The sequence below is a fragment of the Strix aluco genome, chromosome Z (assembly GCF_031877795.1).
Source record: "Strix aluco isolate bStrAlu1 chromosome Z, bStrAlu1.hap1, whole genome shotgun sequence".
NCBI classification, from domain to species: Eukaryota; Metazoa; Chordata; class Aves; order Strigiformes; family Strigidae; genus Strix; species Strix aluco.
Genome location: NC_133971.1, coordinates 8025113 through 8040955, shown reverse-complemented (window position 1 = coordinate 8040955; position 15843 = coordinate 8025113). Strand labels below are relative to the sequence as shown.

The 15843-nt window shown below is 39.2% G+C and overlaps 2 protein-coding genes across 5 annotated transcripts; both read left to right on the top strand.

Annotated features, from left to right (window-relative positions):
* The first annotated feature begins 40 nt into the window (after window positions 1-40).
* On the top strand, window positions 41-2879 carry AK6 (adenylate kinase 6). 2 transcript variants are annotated; one of them, XM_074812678.1, is made up of 6 exons: window positions 41-116; window positions 643-735; window positions 1031-1089; window positions 1191-1336; window positions 1485-1688; window positions 2782-2879. In XM_074812678.1, the coding sequence occupies exons 1-5, from the start codon at window positions 89-91 to the stop codon at window positions 1672-1674; spliced, it is 516 nt and encodes a 171-aa protein (XP_074668779.1). In that variant the 5' UTR covers window positions 41-88; the 3' UTR covers window positions 1675-1688; window positions 2782-2879. The 2 variants fall into 2 exon arrangements, with proteins under 2 accessions (XP_074668779.1, XP_074668778.1); XM_074812677.1 differs by lacking the exon at window positions 2782-2879 and having other exon boundaries at window positions 1485-2595.
* Window positions 2880-3197: 318 nt separating this feature from the next.
* On the top strand, window positions 3198-15571 carry CCDC125 (coiled-coil domain containing 125). Of its 3 annotated transcripts, XM_074812674.1 has the most exons (12): window positions 3198-3861; window positions 5359-5417; window positions 6768-6854; window positions 7742-7819; window positions 8510-8595; window positions 8990-9007; window positions 10664-10746; window positions 11619-11734; window positions 12308-12415; window positions 13441-13612; window positions 14938-15071; window positions 15190-15571. In XM_074812674.1, the coding sequence occupies exons 1-12, from the start codon at window positions 3591-3593 to the stop codon at window positions 15523-15525; spliced, it is 1548 nt and encodes a 515-aa protein (XP_074668775.1). In that variant the 5' UTR covers window positions 3198-3590; the 3' UTR covers window positions 15526-15571. The 3 variants fall into 3 exon arrangements, with proteins under 3 accessions (XP_074668775.1, XP_074668776.1, XP_074668774.1); XM_074812675.1 differs by lacking the exon at window positions 8990-9007; XM_074812673.1 differs by lacking the exon at window positions 8990-9007 and having other exon boundaries at window positions 5323-5417.
* The last annotated feature ends 272 nt before the right edge of the window (window positions 15572-15843 follow it).

Genomic DNA, 15843 nt, shown 5'->3' with positions numbered 1-15843 from the left:
CATCGGCGTGCGACGGTGGAGGTGGAGGCCCCCGCGCACGTGTCTCCTAGGCGACCAGCGGCCGCCGCCGGCGGCGCGGAGCGGCAGCATGAAGCGGCCCAACATCTTGCTCACTGGTGCGGGGCGGTGGTAGTGGCGGACTGGGCCCAGGGCCGGCTCGGAGTGGGAGGATGCTGGTGGTGTCTGGGCCGTTCGACCGCGGCGGGGCTGCCGGGGGTGCGGGCGGGGAGCGCGGCGGCGCCCGGGCTGGGCCTGCGGGGGGAGGCCTCAGCCCTGTTCACAGCCTGAGACGACTTGGGGTGTGAGGCCTTGCGGAGGCAGCACCGGCCTGCTCTGCGTGAAAACTTGAGGCTTTTCCATATTAGTTAGGGCTGTTAATCGAAATAAGGTTTACTTTTGCGTCATCCCGATTAGAATAACACTTCTGCACAAAATGAACGTTTTCTAAGTAGGGGTTCTTTTTTAATACCTAGACATGGCATTTATTTATTTTTCCTCATCATGCAGCTTTTTACTCCCTTTTTCTTACACAAACTTGACAGTGTTGACTGGCAAAAGTTCCCTTTTTGATTGCTTAGAAGGTTATTTGAAGATGACTTGCATGCTTTTTTCTTACCATTTCATATGGGGTTTTGTCTGTAGGTACTCCAGGCGTTGGGAAAACCACGCTTGGAAAAGAACTTGCGTCAAGAACGGGGATGACCTATATTAATGTGGGTGACATGGCAAAGGAAGGTAGGCCATATTAACAAAGTAGTATATATATGTATAACTATGTGCTTGTAGTGCATATATTATATATTAAATGAAAAGGCAGTAAATTTGCTTTAATAGAAGTATTTTTGCTACTATGAATCTAAAACACATTTATGTAACAGTAGTATACTCTGTATTAAGTAATAAATAACAAACTTATATGGATTTGTAATAAAGTGTTCCTTGTTCTGAACACTATCTTTGGTTTGCATCCTCCTGAAATAAACATAACTGATGTTACTTCACAAACTTCCACAAATTATTTTTGCTGCAGGAGAACTGTATGAAGGTTTTGATGAGGAATATGATTGTCCAATTCTGGATGAAGACAGGGTAAGTCCAACTTCAAAACCTGCCATTTTTGTATTTTGACTTTCTGTAATCTCAAATAACTTGCCTGTTTCTGGTTTGGTTTTTTGTTTTTTTTTCTGTAGGTAATTGATGAACTAGAAGATAAAATGAGTGAGGGTGGAGTTATTGTCGATTATCATGGCTGTGATTTTTTCCCTGAACGGTGGTTTCATATAGTATTTGTACTTCGTACAGAAAATTCCTTTCTGTATGACAGACTTGAAAGCAGGTATGTCAGTGGAGTAAACAAGGAGTAAAGTACTGTTGTGCGACTTTATTGGAGATTTTTCTGGGGTATAAATTGCTGATTCTCTATAGAATACTTCATAGTTGTCTGCATATTAAGACTGTCTCTCAGTATTGTTCTTGTTTTCTAGAGGCTACAAAGGGAAAAAGCTGCAAGACAACATTCAGTGTGAAATTTTTCAGACACTTTATGAGGAAGCTATGTTGTCATATAGAGAGGAAATTGTACACCAGTTGCCCAGCAACACTCCAGAAGACCTAGAGAGAAATTTGGATCAGATTATGCAATGGATTGAGCAGTGGATGAAAGACAACAATTGACATTTGGTGAAAAAGTAACTTTGTTGGATCTCTTCCTGGGAGGGTTTAGTAAATTACATTTGAAATTCTTGTATGATAAATTAAATTAATTTTATTGTAATTTGATGTGGTTGGGGACTGAAGGTTCAGAATAACCAGGTTGTAAGGCTTTGGAACAGCCTCTGAAGCGCTCTGGGAGAGGCACACAGGAGAACTGACACACATGAAAATTCAACAGTGAATGAAAGCATGAAAATGTTGCCCCTAGCAGCAGGGACTACATTCAATAATTGAGAATTTTTTGGAGCTTACCATTATAACCAAACCTTTGCCCTCTCCCCAAGAAACCTGTAAAATCCTGATAACTGATGGCAGTTAAGGAGCTTTAGATTTCTAAAGGCTAAGACAGCATTCTGAGGAGTTAGTCTTTCTGAATTGTTAGGCTAAAACCTGCTATACTCCACTGTATTCTTGAATGTGTGGAGGCTAATGTAGAGTGAGGGGTGTATGATATAGTTTAAGCAGGGTGCTTTATTTTGGAGGGAAGAGACTTGGTAAGATATTTTAAAATGATTACGCAGAACTTCAAGAATTACGGTGTAAGGTAACACTGGCTCTTTCTGCACTGGTATGAAATATTAGTAAGTTTTCTTTCTCCTTTTTCTCTCTGTATTCTCCATCACCCATCCCAATCATGGAAGATATTTATCACTGTAAGTTTATCAAGGAAATATATAATTTGGCAGGGTAACAAACTGGCAACAATTCAGAACATGGTTACACTTAAAATACTGGCAGCCATCTGTTCTAATTTCTAGTAAAGCCTGGGTCCCAGCAGAGCAGGGAAATGCAAAGTAGAAATAACCTTTCTTCACCTAAAAGGTAAAGCCTTGAGAAAGATTCTGTAGAAAGTGCTTGCTCATAAACTTTTCATATACACGAGTTTGAATAGTGAAACTATTTGCTCGAAAATTTCTACTGTAGAGTACTATGGTTACATATTTAAGATTCTATTTTTTATTCCAAATTTGGTATCGATTTTTTTGTGAGACTCACAGAGGAATACTGCATCAGCAATTTGCCCCTTGTATAAACCGAAATGGTGAAAAATCTGGAGTTTCTTTGCAGAATCGGGACCAAACGCTGTGGAAACGCACACGTATGTATATTGGAACAGCTGCTGTGAGGGTTATTGCTTGAATAAACTGCTTGAATAAACCTGGAAACCAGGTGGAGCGTCATCTCGGGGGCGGAAGCATCTGGACAGCACCAGTTCTGGAGAACACTTTGAATGACCACGTCTTGTAAAACCATGTTTCTAAAAATTGCTTGGGATTTTTGTACATGCTGTTGCGGTTAGGGGGCGGGGGCTGTAGGCAGAACACAGACCTCTAGTAAAATTTAAAAAAAAAAAAAAACACCAAATAAAAAATACATAAACCCACTGGCTGCCGTTGTCGCTCGGTCCCCGCGCTCCGAGCTCGGTTTCCGGGTGCCGGGAGCGGGACGTGGTGCTGCCGAGGCTCCAGCCCGCCCCGGGGCGGGACCGGCAGCGCCCGGGCTGTCCGGGCAGGTGGGTCTGGGTCTCCGGGAGGGGGGACGGGGCCGGGACGGGACCGGGAGGCTGCGGGTCCGCGGGCGGTGGGAGCGCGGGGGGGTCACCGAGGCGCATCCACCCGCGCCCGGCCCCCGCCGGAGGTTTCACCGATTTGACGTTTTGCCGTGCGGCGGGAGCGATGTTTTCTGGCAGCCCGAACCCGTACTGGGAGCGGCCACGCACCGACAGCTTCGGCTTTTTCGCTTTAATGTTGTTCGGCTGCTTTAATGGTGGAGTTTTTCTGTTTTTCTAGATAAAATACTTGTTTTGCGGAAGGCAGAGTTCGCATTGCCAGTGAGCGAAGTGCCCTCAATCAGAAAAAAAAAAAAAAAAAAAAAAGATGGAGGAAGCAGAAGAGGATGACATGACATGTGGAGACCTGGGAAACGGACTTGGGAGAAGACCTGGAGGTCTTTATGAAGGGGAAAATTTACAAAATTACTGTTCATTTAGATCTAGGAAGGGATCTGGGAAAATTGGCAATTCTCTCCTGTCAGCAAAGAGAGTGGAAGAAAGCCATGCCGCAGCTTTTCCCCGTACAAAACGAAACAGTTCTCACAATGGATCATCCAAAAAGCCTGTTACTAGTTCCACACAACAAAATAGCTCTGGTAAGAGTAATTTAGAAGCTAATTACTCACTATGAGAGAAATCTCTGTTAGCAAAACTGAGCAGTTGAGCTGCTTCAGGAAGTATCGTCAAGTTTAATTCAGACCATTTTCCAAAATACTCTGAAATCTCTGAAGGGGTCCCAGAAGCGCGTGGTCACGCACGGCTGCTGGCACCCAGCGCACCCGCGCAGGTTAGTCGGTGCAGCCTGTCAGTCAGATGTCGTCTGGCAAAAGGAGGTGCTCAGTGCCACTCGGGCAGCAGAGCTTCCTCCCAAAACATTAACAGCCGAATTGCTTTTCAGTGAACGAGGCTGTGGCCCTTCTTAGCGTTAAATGGCAGGTTTTAAAGTGTTTAGTTTTGCAATTTGAAAGTGACATTTAGTGAAGAGCATGCAGGGAGGGGGGAGAGGACAGCATTGTTTTTCTCTGAATACATACATGAAATTCGATGGAATTGCTTGGATTCATGGTTTAAGTGTGTCTTCCTAGGGATTGTATCTAAAGATTATGGCTCAATATTCAAAATCCTGTTGGCTATTTAGTTGAAACCTGTGAATTGACATACTTTTGAGGTTGTTTTTAGAACCTGCACATCTCTGTTCTCCCAGTGTTGGCATTAATTTTTTTGTGAAGACAACACTGCTGTAAGTAAAACCAAATATGGGCTGTGTGTTCACTTTAGCTGCCTTCCCTTACATTTTTAGCCATTTTTATATTTTGACTGATGTATTTCCATATAACTCGCCTTTATCTCTCTTTTAGAACAAGTTCCCACCATCCTCTCCACACCCCTCAGCAAGCTAAGCCTTGTAATTATTCTTTGTTGGTTTCAGCATCTTACAAGAGCAGCGTAATTCCTATTGGTTTCACTGTCCTTCTGCTGGTCTCTGTGTGATAGTTGTCTTAGATCTAGGTCTTTCAGGCAGCAATATCCATGAAAGTGTGACTAAAGTGCACATGAAGCTGACTTCGATTTAGTAGCAGGCTGCATCTTAACATGTCTCTGCCTTAAGAAAAATGGTACCAGCAGTAACCATTTGTTTAGGGGAATATTGGATCTTGTGGGATACTCCTGCCACTGTCCTTCATCTCTTGAAAATTGTCCCCACTTCTAAACAGTGCTAGCTACTGTTGTGTGGAGTTTGGTTGTTGAAAAGTTACAATCTGAAAATAATCTAAAAAATGAAATTATTTTTTGATCAAGATGGCAGTTGTGGGGTTTTTTAAAAGGAAATTCTAAAGTAATTTCCCTTATTTTAGGTCTCTTTACAACTGACCTTTTTTTCCCATTTCACTTATTTAACTGTGAAGCAATGTGTTTGAGCTTAGTATTTATGTATTTCTTAAATCTGTTTATTATCTCCAGAAGAAAAAAACCCACAAAGATGAAAATTCACCTCTGCATGTTACCTGTTTTGAGGGTAAAGCAAATTCTCACATTTTCTTTTGTAAATATTATAGTGTCTCATTGTTTAGTGTCTCCTATCAATCCTACAGAATCTAATACTGAAGCATCAAATGAAGAACTAAAGCAACAACTTTGGGAAGCTCTAGAGGTTAGTAACTGCCAGCTGTGCTGTTCTTGAAATCTGCATTTCCTTTTAATGTAGCAAAGTAAAGCACAGTGTTAGTTTAGCTGAAGATCTGGGCATGTCCAGTCTTGGATGGATTCACGTTCTTGAAATTAGAGTTATAGTTGGAAACCTTATTAAATTTTATGCCAGGAAATCAGTGTGAGGTGCAGTTTATACTCTGGATTATTGGGGGGGGGGGGGGGGGGGGGCACTGGGGGCAGGGAAGAAGTATTTTTAAAGATGTACAGAACATTAAAAGGATTGTTCTCCTTTTCTAGAAGGTTTTCTTCTTTTATTAAGCTCTGGGGCTGGAAAATTTGCAGTGTAAATGGAACAGTCTTTGGGTTTTTAATCTGCATTTTTGTTGAAACGTAGTTAACTCCTATTTTTTAATTTTATTGTGGTTAAATATGTTGATATGTTGTCATCAGTCCAGGCAGAAGGAGCAGGGTGATCTCAGCTGTAAAAATAGACACTTCATCTGCACTGTGTTCTTTAACCTTGCATGCAGAACGTTCAGTGCACAGCAAGTTAAAATGTCAAGGAACCTTACTCATTTTCAGCTAGACACAACTGATAAATTGCTGCTGCTCCCAGGTACAATTTCAGTATCAATTGCTGAAGTAATAGAACTGGAAGAACAATGGGAAAAAAGTTTTGTATGACCATAAGTGAATGACTGAGTGACCTACATAGAGGTTAAGGAAAATTAAATATACAAAGCAGTAAATTTTAACTCTTGGAAATTGAAAAACTGCTTTCTTCTGAAGGGGGGAATGTTGCATAACGACATGATTGATAGGTTACCTGGAGCAGGAATCTGTTGTTTTGTTGGTTTGCTCTGGACAAGTAGTGGGTTTGATCTAACAGTCCTAGCATGGTATTTGTGCTATAGAGTATGGATATTTTGTATAATATATTTATACTATGGCATATTAATATAACATATTTTTGTATATACTTGTAATATTTACCACTGCATATATAAGAAAACTGTATTCTGTTTTGCTTATTTATTTTAAAGTTTCAGACCTACGCTGATATATACAACTTCTTCAGCAAGGCAGAACTGCAGTGGTTTATTTTCCAAATACACTGGAAAAGAACAGAAAGAATAATAATTGCAAGTATTCTTCTTTAAGGATTTTGTGCCAGCATGCACTGTTAACATTTCTTCATCACAAGTAAGCTATTAGTCAGAAAAGAATCATATAGGATAAAAACAGGAGAAGATTGTTTTCTGAAGAGGGCAAATTTACACGGCTGTTACAGTTAAGTTTTAACAGGATTACCTTGGCTTTTACTCAGTGTACCTACTTTATTTTGCTTCAGGAAGTTGAAAATTTGAAAGTTGAGCTGGAAGCATCTCAAAGACAGCTTGAAGGAAAAGATGAAGCCCTAAGAATTCTGCAGAGCATGGTACGAGTTGTTCAGAAATCATTTAGGTACCTGGCAGTAGAGGAAGGAAGACAGAAGAAATCTTCCTGCCACTCCTCATCAAAACCTCCCAAACCTTAAGTTCTTCCTAGGGCTATAATTTAAAGCATTGAGTCTGCAAGTGTCTACAGACTTGGCTTCTATGATTCACTATTCTTTCTGCATGGAACTATTGTGGTTATTTAAGCAGACTTTACTGTTGTAGGAAATTCTCATAATTTTATCTTTGAGGATTCTTGAGGATTTATCTATTTAACTTAAAGAATACGGCCTTCTTTCCAACACTTTAAATTATAGATCTTGCCAGTCCTTGAAATTCTGCTGCAAAGCACAGATATTTTCCATTGACTAAGCCATCTGTCATCTTAGAGGACAGCATGCATTAAAAGTTAGGTCAGTCTTTTGTTCACAGTTTGTAATATTTTTATTTGCTAACACAGTGAATTATGTTGAAGTCAGTTTCTGTTTTTTAGCCTACTTGCATAATCCATTTATAGTTCTGCAGTTTCTACCCTCAGACAACATAAGTTAAACCTGGATCAAAGTATAAGTATGTTGTAACCAAGTTTTTTAAGAGCTCGTTTTGTGTACAAGCCCTGAAGAAAACATGTTCTCATTTTAAATGACGCTACATTTTTCAATAGAAAAGATTATGGGATTGAAACACAAGTTTCTTATGCAACACAGCTATTTAGTGACTTGACATTAGAATCCACTGGAACTTACAAGCAAGTTGCTAGTGTTTGTAATTCTGCACACCCCTGTTTTAAGACTATGAACTTCTCTTGATGTAAAACTGAAAATTTGGCTAAAGCAAAATTAAGTAAACTTAATTATAGTATTTGACAGAGTTGTGCTTTTTTTTGCAGGCAGTATTTAATAAAGCCACTAGTCATACAAAAGCAATGCTTCAAAAAACTGAGGAAGAAAAGAGAACTTTAGAAAAGGTAAGTGCATGTTTCCTTCACACCTGTGCAAAAACATAGAAGTCCATTGCTATTAATAAGGGGTTATCAGGCTGTCTATTTAAATCAGTACAAATCTGCCACTAGTTCTAGGTTTTTTGGAAAGTATTCTTACTCCTTTTTAGTAGAAAGGGAAAATGTTAATGTATCACTCTTTTGATCTAGATGTTTTGAAAGTTACTGGAGTTCTTTCTGTACTTTCACTTGGTCTTTGTTGTGAGTTTCAGAGTCATTCATAGCAAGCTGCACTTTCTTAGTTATTAAGCTGGAACTTCCCAACAAATCTAAGAAATGGGTGCCCAATTTTCATAGGGAAGATGGGGAGAAGGAGGAAGGTGGCACTGAGCTACCTTGTTAAACTGAGTTTTATGCCTTCTCTTCCTGTGTGACCTTTCTACAGAACAATAAGGGGACAGGGAAGTGTGACAGTGTGGATTTGTTTTTGTCATAAGCCACTACAGGAATTAGTTTGTGCAACATAGTCTGGAATCCATAGATTGGTGATGCAGAAACCTTTTGGTGTCTGGCACCAAATGTATTTTTAATAGTATCATAGATTGTCATTATTGTTGGTCACCTAGATCTCTGTCAGTGCCAAGCTCAGCACCAGCAGTTCTTCCTTTCAGTGGGAGGCTTGTAATGAGATGCTGCAGGTTTGTTTTGTTTACACAGGAAATAAACATCTTGCAATGGGAAATCGAATTTGATCAGGATAGATTTAAAAACATAGAAGACACATGGACAGAAAAATATGACAGGTATTTGACTTACACTGTGTATCTTTGGGATTTTTTTTAATTGCGTCGAATGCTATATGTCATCTTTCTTGTGTTCCAGGTTTGCTTCAGACGGTTTTCTGGGGGTTTTGTGTCTTCCTAATTTCCTTACAGATTTGGGAAGATTTATTTAATGTTCATGCTAGTCACATTTGTATTTTTCAATTAAAACTACTGAAATTATTAAGTCTCAATTATTTAGTGTGTATATAGGCTAACTTTGCTAGGCTGAGTTTTCCTTATTCTGTTAGCCAGCTGGAGCCAGACTGTCCTTATTTACTTTAAATGTAAATGAGGCATAGAAAATAATGGTATGTGCACGCATGTGGAAATATCATTTGCTGGTTAATCATTGCTTTATTTTCTTGCATTGTAGGTATGAGCATACATACAGGTAAAATGGAATGCTTTTGAGAGAGGCTGGTTCTTTGTTTAAATAAGAGTTACTCTGGATGGACAGCAGATGTGGTTAGGCGAGCAGAAGATTCCAGAGGCACTGAACTAATAATGCAATAACAGACCATGAAAAATGCGACCAGTAGGCTCATTTATTTAAATGTAGAAATGATATCTCTGAAGTCTGCTCATCAGAGTTACACAATTATTTCAGCAGAGATCTTTTGTTTAAAATTTTCAAACTTTGAATCAAAGAATAACCCAAAAGTTTACCAACTATTCATTTGTAAGAAGAGGTTTGTTAAGATATTGTGTCTTGTTCACCTGTTAACTTAGTTACACTTGTCAAGGGATACCTCTTGACAACCCCTTTGGCTTTCCTGATTTAGGAGATTGGCAATGTAGTTTGGAGCAACAAAACTATTGTTAACTGTTGAAAGCTAGAAATGTGGCTTCAGAAAACTGCAAGCCAGGAGCTCAGTCTGCTTTGCAAAAAGGTTTTCTGATATCTCTGACAGCAGGATGAGAAGAATGTGTTTATTCAAATTAAATAATTCAGGGTACTATTTAGTTTTAAACAAACCCATGAATTTATAGTATGCTGCGTTTACTGACAGCTGAAGAGATGCACCAAATAAATAGTACTGCTTTAACATTTAGGACTTTAAATTGCCACTTGTCTGTTCAAGAAGGAAATACTTAAATACTTAAATACTTATAAATGCATATTGTATGGTCTCAGGTCGCAGTGCTTGAAAGTACAGCTGTTCTTGAGAACAGTATTAAGACTACAGGAAGTTTACTTTCTACAATTCAGACCAGAGTCATGTTGTCACATGTCCAATAACAATTTTGTTCTTTCAAGGAAGTAAGAGATTTCTAGCAAGTGTTTCAGAGGTTCATAATTACAACTTTCTTTGAGTTTCTAATGGTAATGTAGTACTTAAACTCACCTCTTGTTAAACTTTGAAATTGTTGGCACTGTCTACTTACATGTGAATGATTTTTTTTAATTTTATTTTTTTAACATTCACTTGAACATACTTGGACGTGTTAAAATTGGTTGTGTGAGGGTGTGGTTTAATGAACAAGGTGAGCCTGTTTGAACAGCACATGCTATCTGGGTTGCAGAGAAACCTCTGTACGAGTGCAGAGATTCCTGGGTTTGCTGCCTGCAGAGCTACCTGCAGCCTGGATAATGAGGATTGACTCCACAGAAGCCAGCCTCATGTAGCCTGCTTTCTTAGCCTTGGTTCAGTGCCAGTCAGACCAAGTCTACACATAGAACTTTCTTCAGAGAGTTAATTAGGAGCAGTTTTAGGTTGCTTATTGGCCCCTGGGTAGCAGATTTGGATCTAACAACATACTACGTATTATTGGCACAGGTATTGTTATGGAAGAATTTTACAATTCTTTCCATAAAAAATTTTACAAGTGAGGAAACTGCTTGTATAGTGCTGCATGGATAATATCTTGTCAAACAATATTCAGCTCTCTTCAGTTTTGATTCTTCCCTTCGACCCTTTCAGTAATCCTAATTTTAATTTGCAGAAATATTAGATACAATGTTTTAACAGGCTAATCTTTTTTTTTAGTTTGCCCATTTTAAAATATTTTTTTAAAAGATAACACAGCCTTTTTCAAACTTCTGCAGGATATATTGTGAAAATGCAGCTCTTAAGGAAGCACTGAAACTGAGAACAGAAGAAGTTAAAACTCTTAAGGCTGAAAATGCAAGTAAGCCACCAACAGCTATTCCTCTTTACATGGTGTTTCTTGGGAATAATTCAGGATTTAGCTACGAGGGAAGCTTTCTGTTGGCATACTGGCAGCTGATATTAGTGGATATTCAGAAACCCTCTTTAACCAGACAAGTGTTTGTTTTCCTTCTCACATTGTCACTTGAACTGAAAAAAACCCATGAAATGATAGGAAAAGTCAGGTATGCATAGCTTAGTAGATTAGCTGTGAAAGAAGTACACCTATTTTATCTCAGCGGTTTGGTGACACCCTTGGTGTGGAGGGACACAACTGGTCCAGGTTCCTGGTCATGTCCTGGAAAGACGCAACAGCAGCCAGGGGAGCCAGCAAGTAGTCTTGCTACAGTGACAATCTGCACCAGAGACATTCACTTATAACATACCCACATAAAGATTCCTGTAGCACAAACTCTGAAGTATTCAGCCTGATGGCTTTCTAGTAGAGCTTTTCAAACTGCAGGTTGTGCTGGCGTCGGGCTGTGTCAGATGGCTCAAGCCCCTTTCCCTTGTTTTTGGTTTCCAAAAAGCTTTAAAATAGCTGACGTACATCATTGTTTTCCCAACACTGTGCTATTCTAAAAGAGCAGCTGCCTTTTAAGTGTACAAAGAGATGAGCCCTTAGTACTGAGGCAGAGCAATATATGAGAAGGTATCTCTGTAAGTGGGTCATTACTTCTAGAAAAACATGGAAGACAACTGGGATCTGAGTTTCTAGATCTACATAGTCTCATTGCATTCCCAAACTCGTGCTTAAATTACAGAACCAATTAATTTGGGTGTAGTTAAACACAGAAATTAAGAAATCAGATCACCAGACCTTTTAAACACTTCCCTTGTTTTATTTCATAGTCCTGAATCAGCAGTGCTTGGAATTTCTTGCAATGCTAGATGTGAAACAACAGAAGGTTGTTCAGGAAAACATGTCCTTGAATAAAAGTGACATTACAGATTTTACAGGTCTTGAAGTAAGTATGACTTCACATGTTTTTCAAAATGGCTGTTTCAAGGCTGTATTTATATTCAAAACATACAGATAAATATTGCTTACTGATTATTTAACAGTTTCTTTGGACCCATTTTTAGCTAATGACGATATGCCCTTGCATGCCTGTTAATCAGTTTTCTAATCTGTGGTGCGTCATGATTCCTATCTTGCAAAGAAAGTGTAGACAGAAGCAGCATCAGGCTATCTTTCACAAGGCAGCATGCTTATTTTTGTCTTCCTAATATCTTAATTCTTAGCTCCTATGCCTACTGTTTTACTTTATTGAGTGAAAAAAAATTCCAATGAGGTCTGCAGAGAGTAGCATACACAGGCCGACAATTTTTGCCTTAGGCTATCTGGCAGAAAAACACGTTTCACTTGTGTGGCTGTGAGTCAAAACGAAACCTTGCCCAAATCTCTTGTAGCTTGCTTCCCCTGACCTTTACACTCCTTTGTAGTTTCAGGATGTTGTTTTGCTAGTCATGTGGCATCTCTTGGATTGTGTTGTGTATGTAGATAGATACTTATCTGGTGGTTTGGTTTGGATTTTAAGCTGGCAGTTCTTGGAGCCTGCACCTGCAATACTTCTGGAGGGCAGCCTTGTCCCTGCGCTAAAATGGCAGCTGTGACCCGAAAGCAACTTCTTCATCTCAAGCAAGAGGTAACACTGCTTGGTTTAGGTATGAATAAGCAGAGGGCTGCTTGGGCTCAAAATCAAATAAAGCCAGAAACATTCTACTGCAACTTACACAAACTATGTGTCTTTAAAATAAGAATCATTCTCAGAAATAATGTAATGTTTGTTTGTAATACTTGTAATGTCCTAACATTTGCTGATATAAAACTGTAATTATGATATCAAGAAGCTTTACTAATAAAAAAATTATCTTTCTCATTTTTTTTCCTTCCCATATTTTTTAATCTAAAAAAGGAAAAAACACTCAAGTGTATGCACTCTAAAAATGTATACCTGGTGTGAGTGTGGACTACCACTGACCCTTTCCCTTCCTTCCTGGCAGTGTATTCCATCTCTCCCTTGTGCTGACATCAGTACTCACAAGCCTGATCACCCAGCTAGGTCAGGAAGCTGATCTTGCTGAAAACTGTATTTACATCAGACTTAAATTGATAACGTGATCTTCAAGCTCTTAAGGTTTTTAATGTAGTGAAGTTCTATAGTTTTAGAATTTTTATTCTAACTTGTATTTGACTCTGCAAATGTGGTAACCATCCTTCCTCATGGTCCCACTGCAGAAGTTCCACTTGACTTACTGGTTTTGAAAATAAGTACAGTCATGTCCTTTTTGTACCAAAGTTATTATCCCTGACATAGATACCATTCTTTGGCTCCTTTTGTTTCTGGCCCAACCAGCATTATGTCCTCCTCAAGCTCTTCTGCATGTGCAGAGACAAACAGGCAGTGCTGGCAGCTCATCTGTGGTGTAGGTGGGTATTGGTGTGTGCACGCATAGAAGAGGAAGGGTAAGGACTTCAATACACATTTCAAAATGCATTTCTTAACATGGCAAGACAGCACTTTGTTTCGTTTCTACTACTCCCCTGATAATATTTATTTAAAAGTTCTCCGTGTTAATGGCTTCCGTCTGTCTCTCAATATACATTTTAAATCCACTGCAGCTTCCAAACAGCTTAATATACTTTAAATTTTCTCTCAATTAAAACCAGATGGAAAATCTGAAGAAGAGTAAAGATGAAGCTTATATAATGGCAGATGCCTTCAGAATTGCATTTGAGCAGCAGCTAATGCAGAGGAAGGACCAAGCCCTGAGGCTTGCAGAAGTGATAAAGATTAAGAAGGAAACAAAATTTATAAACTGGAGACGTCTGAAGAACGATGGTAAGTGGACGTGTTATACATCTGTAATGGTTGAAAGAAAGTTAGCTGACAAGTGTCACAGGCAGACTTTCTTACTGTATTCAATGTATCGTTGTGGTGTAATTGCTGACTGAGACTTCTGAAAAGTCAAGAAAAGAGGAACAAAGTTATGTCAAAACTGTAAATACGTTAAATGGTGTGTCATGTAGTTGAAGAATTTCTATTGTAAGTTTCACATGTGTAGGGCAGGGTCTCTGTATAAGTGGAATATATAAATACTACTGTAGGACATTGGAGCTACCAGTCTAGGCTTTTCATGTAGCCCTTTTTTATTACACATTCGTGAACTGTGTTATCTGAGTAAAAACATGCTTGACTAAATAAACTGTTATCCAGGGTGACAATAACATTCTGGCTATTAAGGATATTTATTATGAAAACAGCACAAAAAAGCTAACATCTGGCAAGGTTAGCCTGGCTATTATCAGCAATTTAATGTACAGGGGTTTTTTTCAAATGATCTCTATATAAATAGAGTTAAGGAAGGAGGAGAAATGCAAAAATATATATACTGATCTTTCACTGAAAGACTGAATACAGTACAGTTTTTTATTATGTATGTGTATCTATATCAGTATTTATTACTCTTCTTCACATGGTCATCTGTGAGTTACAAAGCACAGTATAAAAGAGGAAGTATTGTTATTATCCTTTTCTTTTTTAAGAAAAATAATAAGGAGAGGTATTTAAATGCTTATAGTGAAAACCATAGCAGAATTTAGGAATGGCATTTCAAGATATATTTGTGTTAGCCATTGACCTGGAGGTGCCAGGCTTAGAAGTTTGGTGGGTCTTCCAGATTCCTTGAGTCCCCTCAAGAAAACAGCATACATCTTGAATATCTCTTTCCCCTATACCAACATCGTTTCCAAGCTCTGTATACTCATACATACATTTAATAATTGTAATGTATTTTAATCTGTTTAGAAATCTTAGAAACTTTTAAACTGCTTATTTCAAAGTATCTTTTTTTTCAGGGCTACGTACTGTTTAAAAACCAATTACCCCAAATTATGGTTTCACTGGAGTGTCAAAGTGTATTTTCTGTACAGGAAATAGAACTTTATTTTGAATTTGCCCATGTATATGATGAAAGATCTATTTAGGCTTTAAGTGACAGTAAGGGTGGAGCTGCATGCAAGTAATCTGCCGTGTTATGTACAATAGGAGAAGCTGTAGCTTGTCGTGCCTTTTTAGAGGAGATGGTTCAGAATCCAGAAGTATTATTCCGAAGTAGTTTTTCTTCTCCTAAGCAATTCCAGTTCTTGTACTTCTGGTTTCCTTAGGACATGTCAAGTTACAAGGGAACAAGAACAGTCTGGGGCAAAAACTGTCTGGCCTGCTGTCATCAGATGTGGACTGCAGAAAGGTTGAAGAACTAGACAATCCTCATGAAATCCTGAAGATGTTAATAGATTTGGTTAGTATTTTGTTAAGCTATTCATTGTGACTCCTTACGGGAACAAATCTAAGTGTTGATTTACATACACTTGTTCTTAGCTTATAAACTTTATTTTCTTTCTCTTTTAAATACTCAGGTAAATGACAAAGAGGAGGCTCTGGCTCATCAAAGAAAGGTTAGTTACATGCTAGCTCGAGCAATGGAGATGAAAGAGGATGTTTTAGAACAGGATAGAGGAAATAGCACTCTGGGGTGTCATCAGCATGAAGCCCAGGGGTCATCGCGGCTCGTACACGCCTGCTGCCAAAAGCTCCGTTCTCAGAACAGTATTTCTTCAGTTCCAAGCACAAAAACATTTGAAAATCCTGTAAAAATGCTTCGAAAGTCACACTCCTGGCCGTCTGAGACTACGTGCTGTGAAGAAACGAATCCACATGGAAGAGCAGATGAAACTGTAGTGATCTCTATATAACCATCTGCTGAAATACATTTTTAAAAAAAAGGTCTTGTGGAAATGCCTAAAAGTGTCCTATGATTACACTACCGGGGTCCAAACTAGGGCAAGTGCCTTAGCTGATACCGTCTGTAATGGTAGAATCGTAGTGCGGTGTCTATTCCTTTGGTGAAAGGAAACCCAGATTTCATTAATTTAACAGTAATTTCCACCCAGGATGCGGCAGCTGTCAGTTCCCTGAGCCCTGGCTTTCGCCGACCGCTTCCCTGACTCCACATTATCTGGGTGACGAGGCTGACGGAGTCAGAGTCACGTCACGGCGCGGGGTGACAGGGT

Coding starts and splice junctions, on each gene's coding strand:
- AK6 (XM_074812678.1), top strand. CDS start 89: ATGAAGCGGCCCAACATCTTGCTCACTG. Junction 117..642: donor GCCCAACATCTTGCTCACTG/GTGCGGGGCGGT, acceptor TTTTGTCTGTAG/GTACTCCAGGCGTTGGGAAA. Junction 736..1,030: donor GGGTGACATGGCAAAGGAAG/GTAGGCCATATT, acceptor TTTTTGCTGCAG/GAGAACTGTATGAAGGTTTT.
- CCDC125 (XM_074812673.1), top strand. CDS start 3,591: ATGGAGGAAGCAGAAGAGGATGACATGACATGTGGAGACCTGGGAAAC. Junction 6,855..7,741: donor TAAGAATTCTGCAGAGCATG/GTACGAGTTGTT, acceptor TTTTTTTTGCAG/GCAGTATTTAATAAAGCCAC. Junction 13,613..14,937: donor GAGACGTCTGAAGAACGATG/GTAAGTGGACGT, acceptor TGGTTTCCTTAG/GACATGTCAAGTTACAAGGG.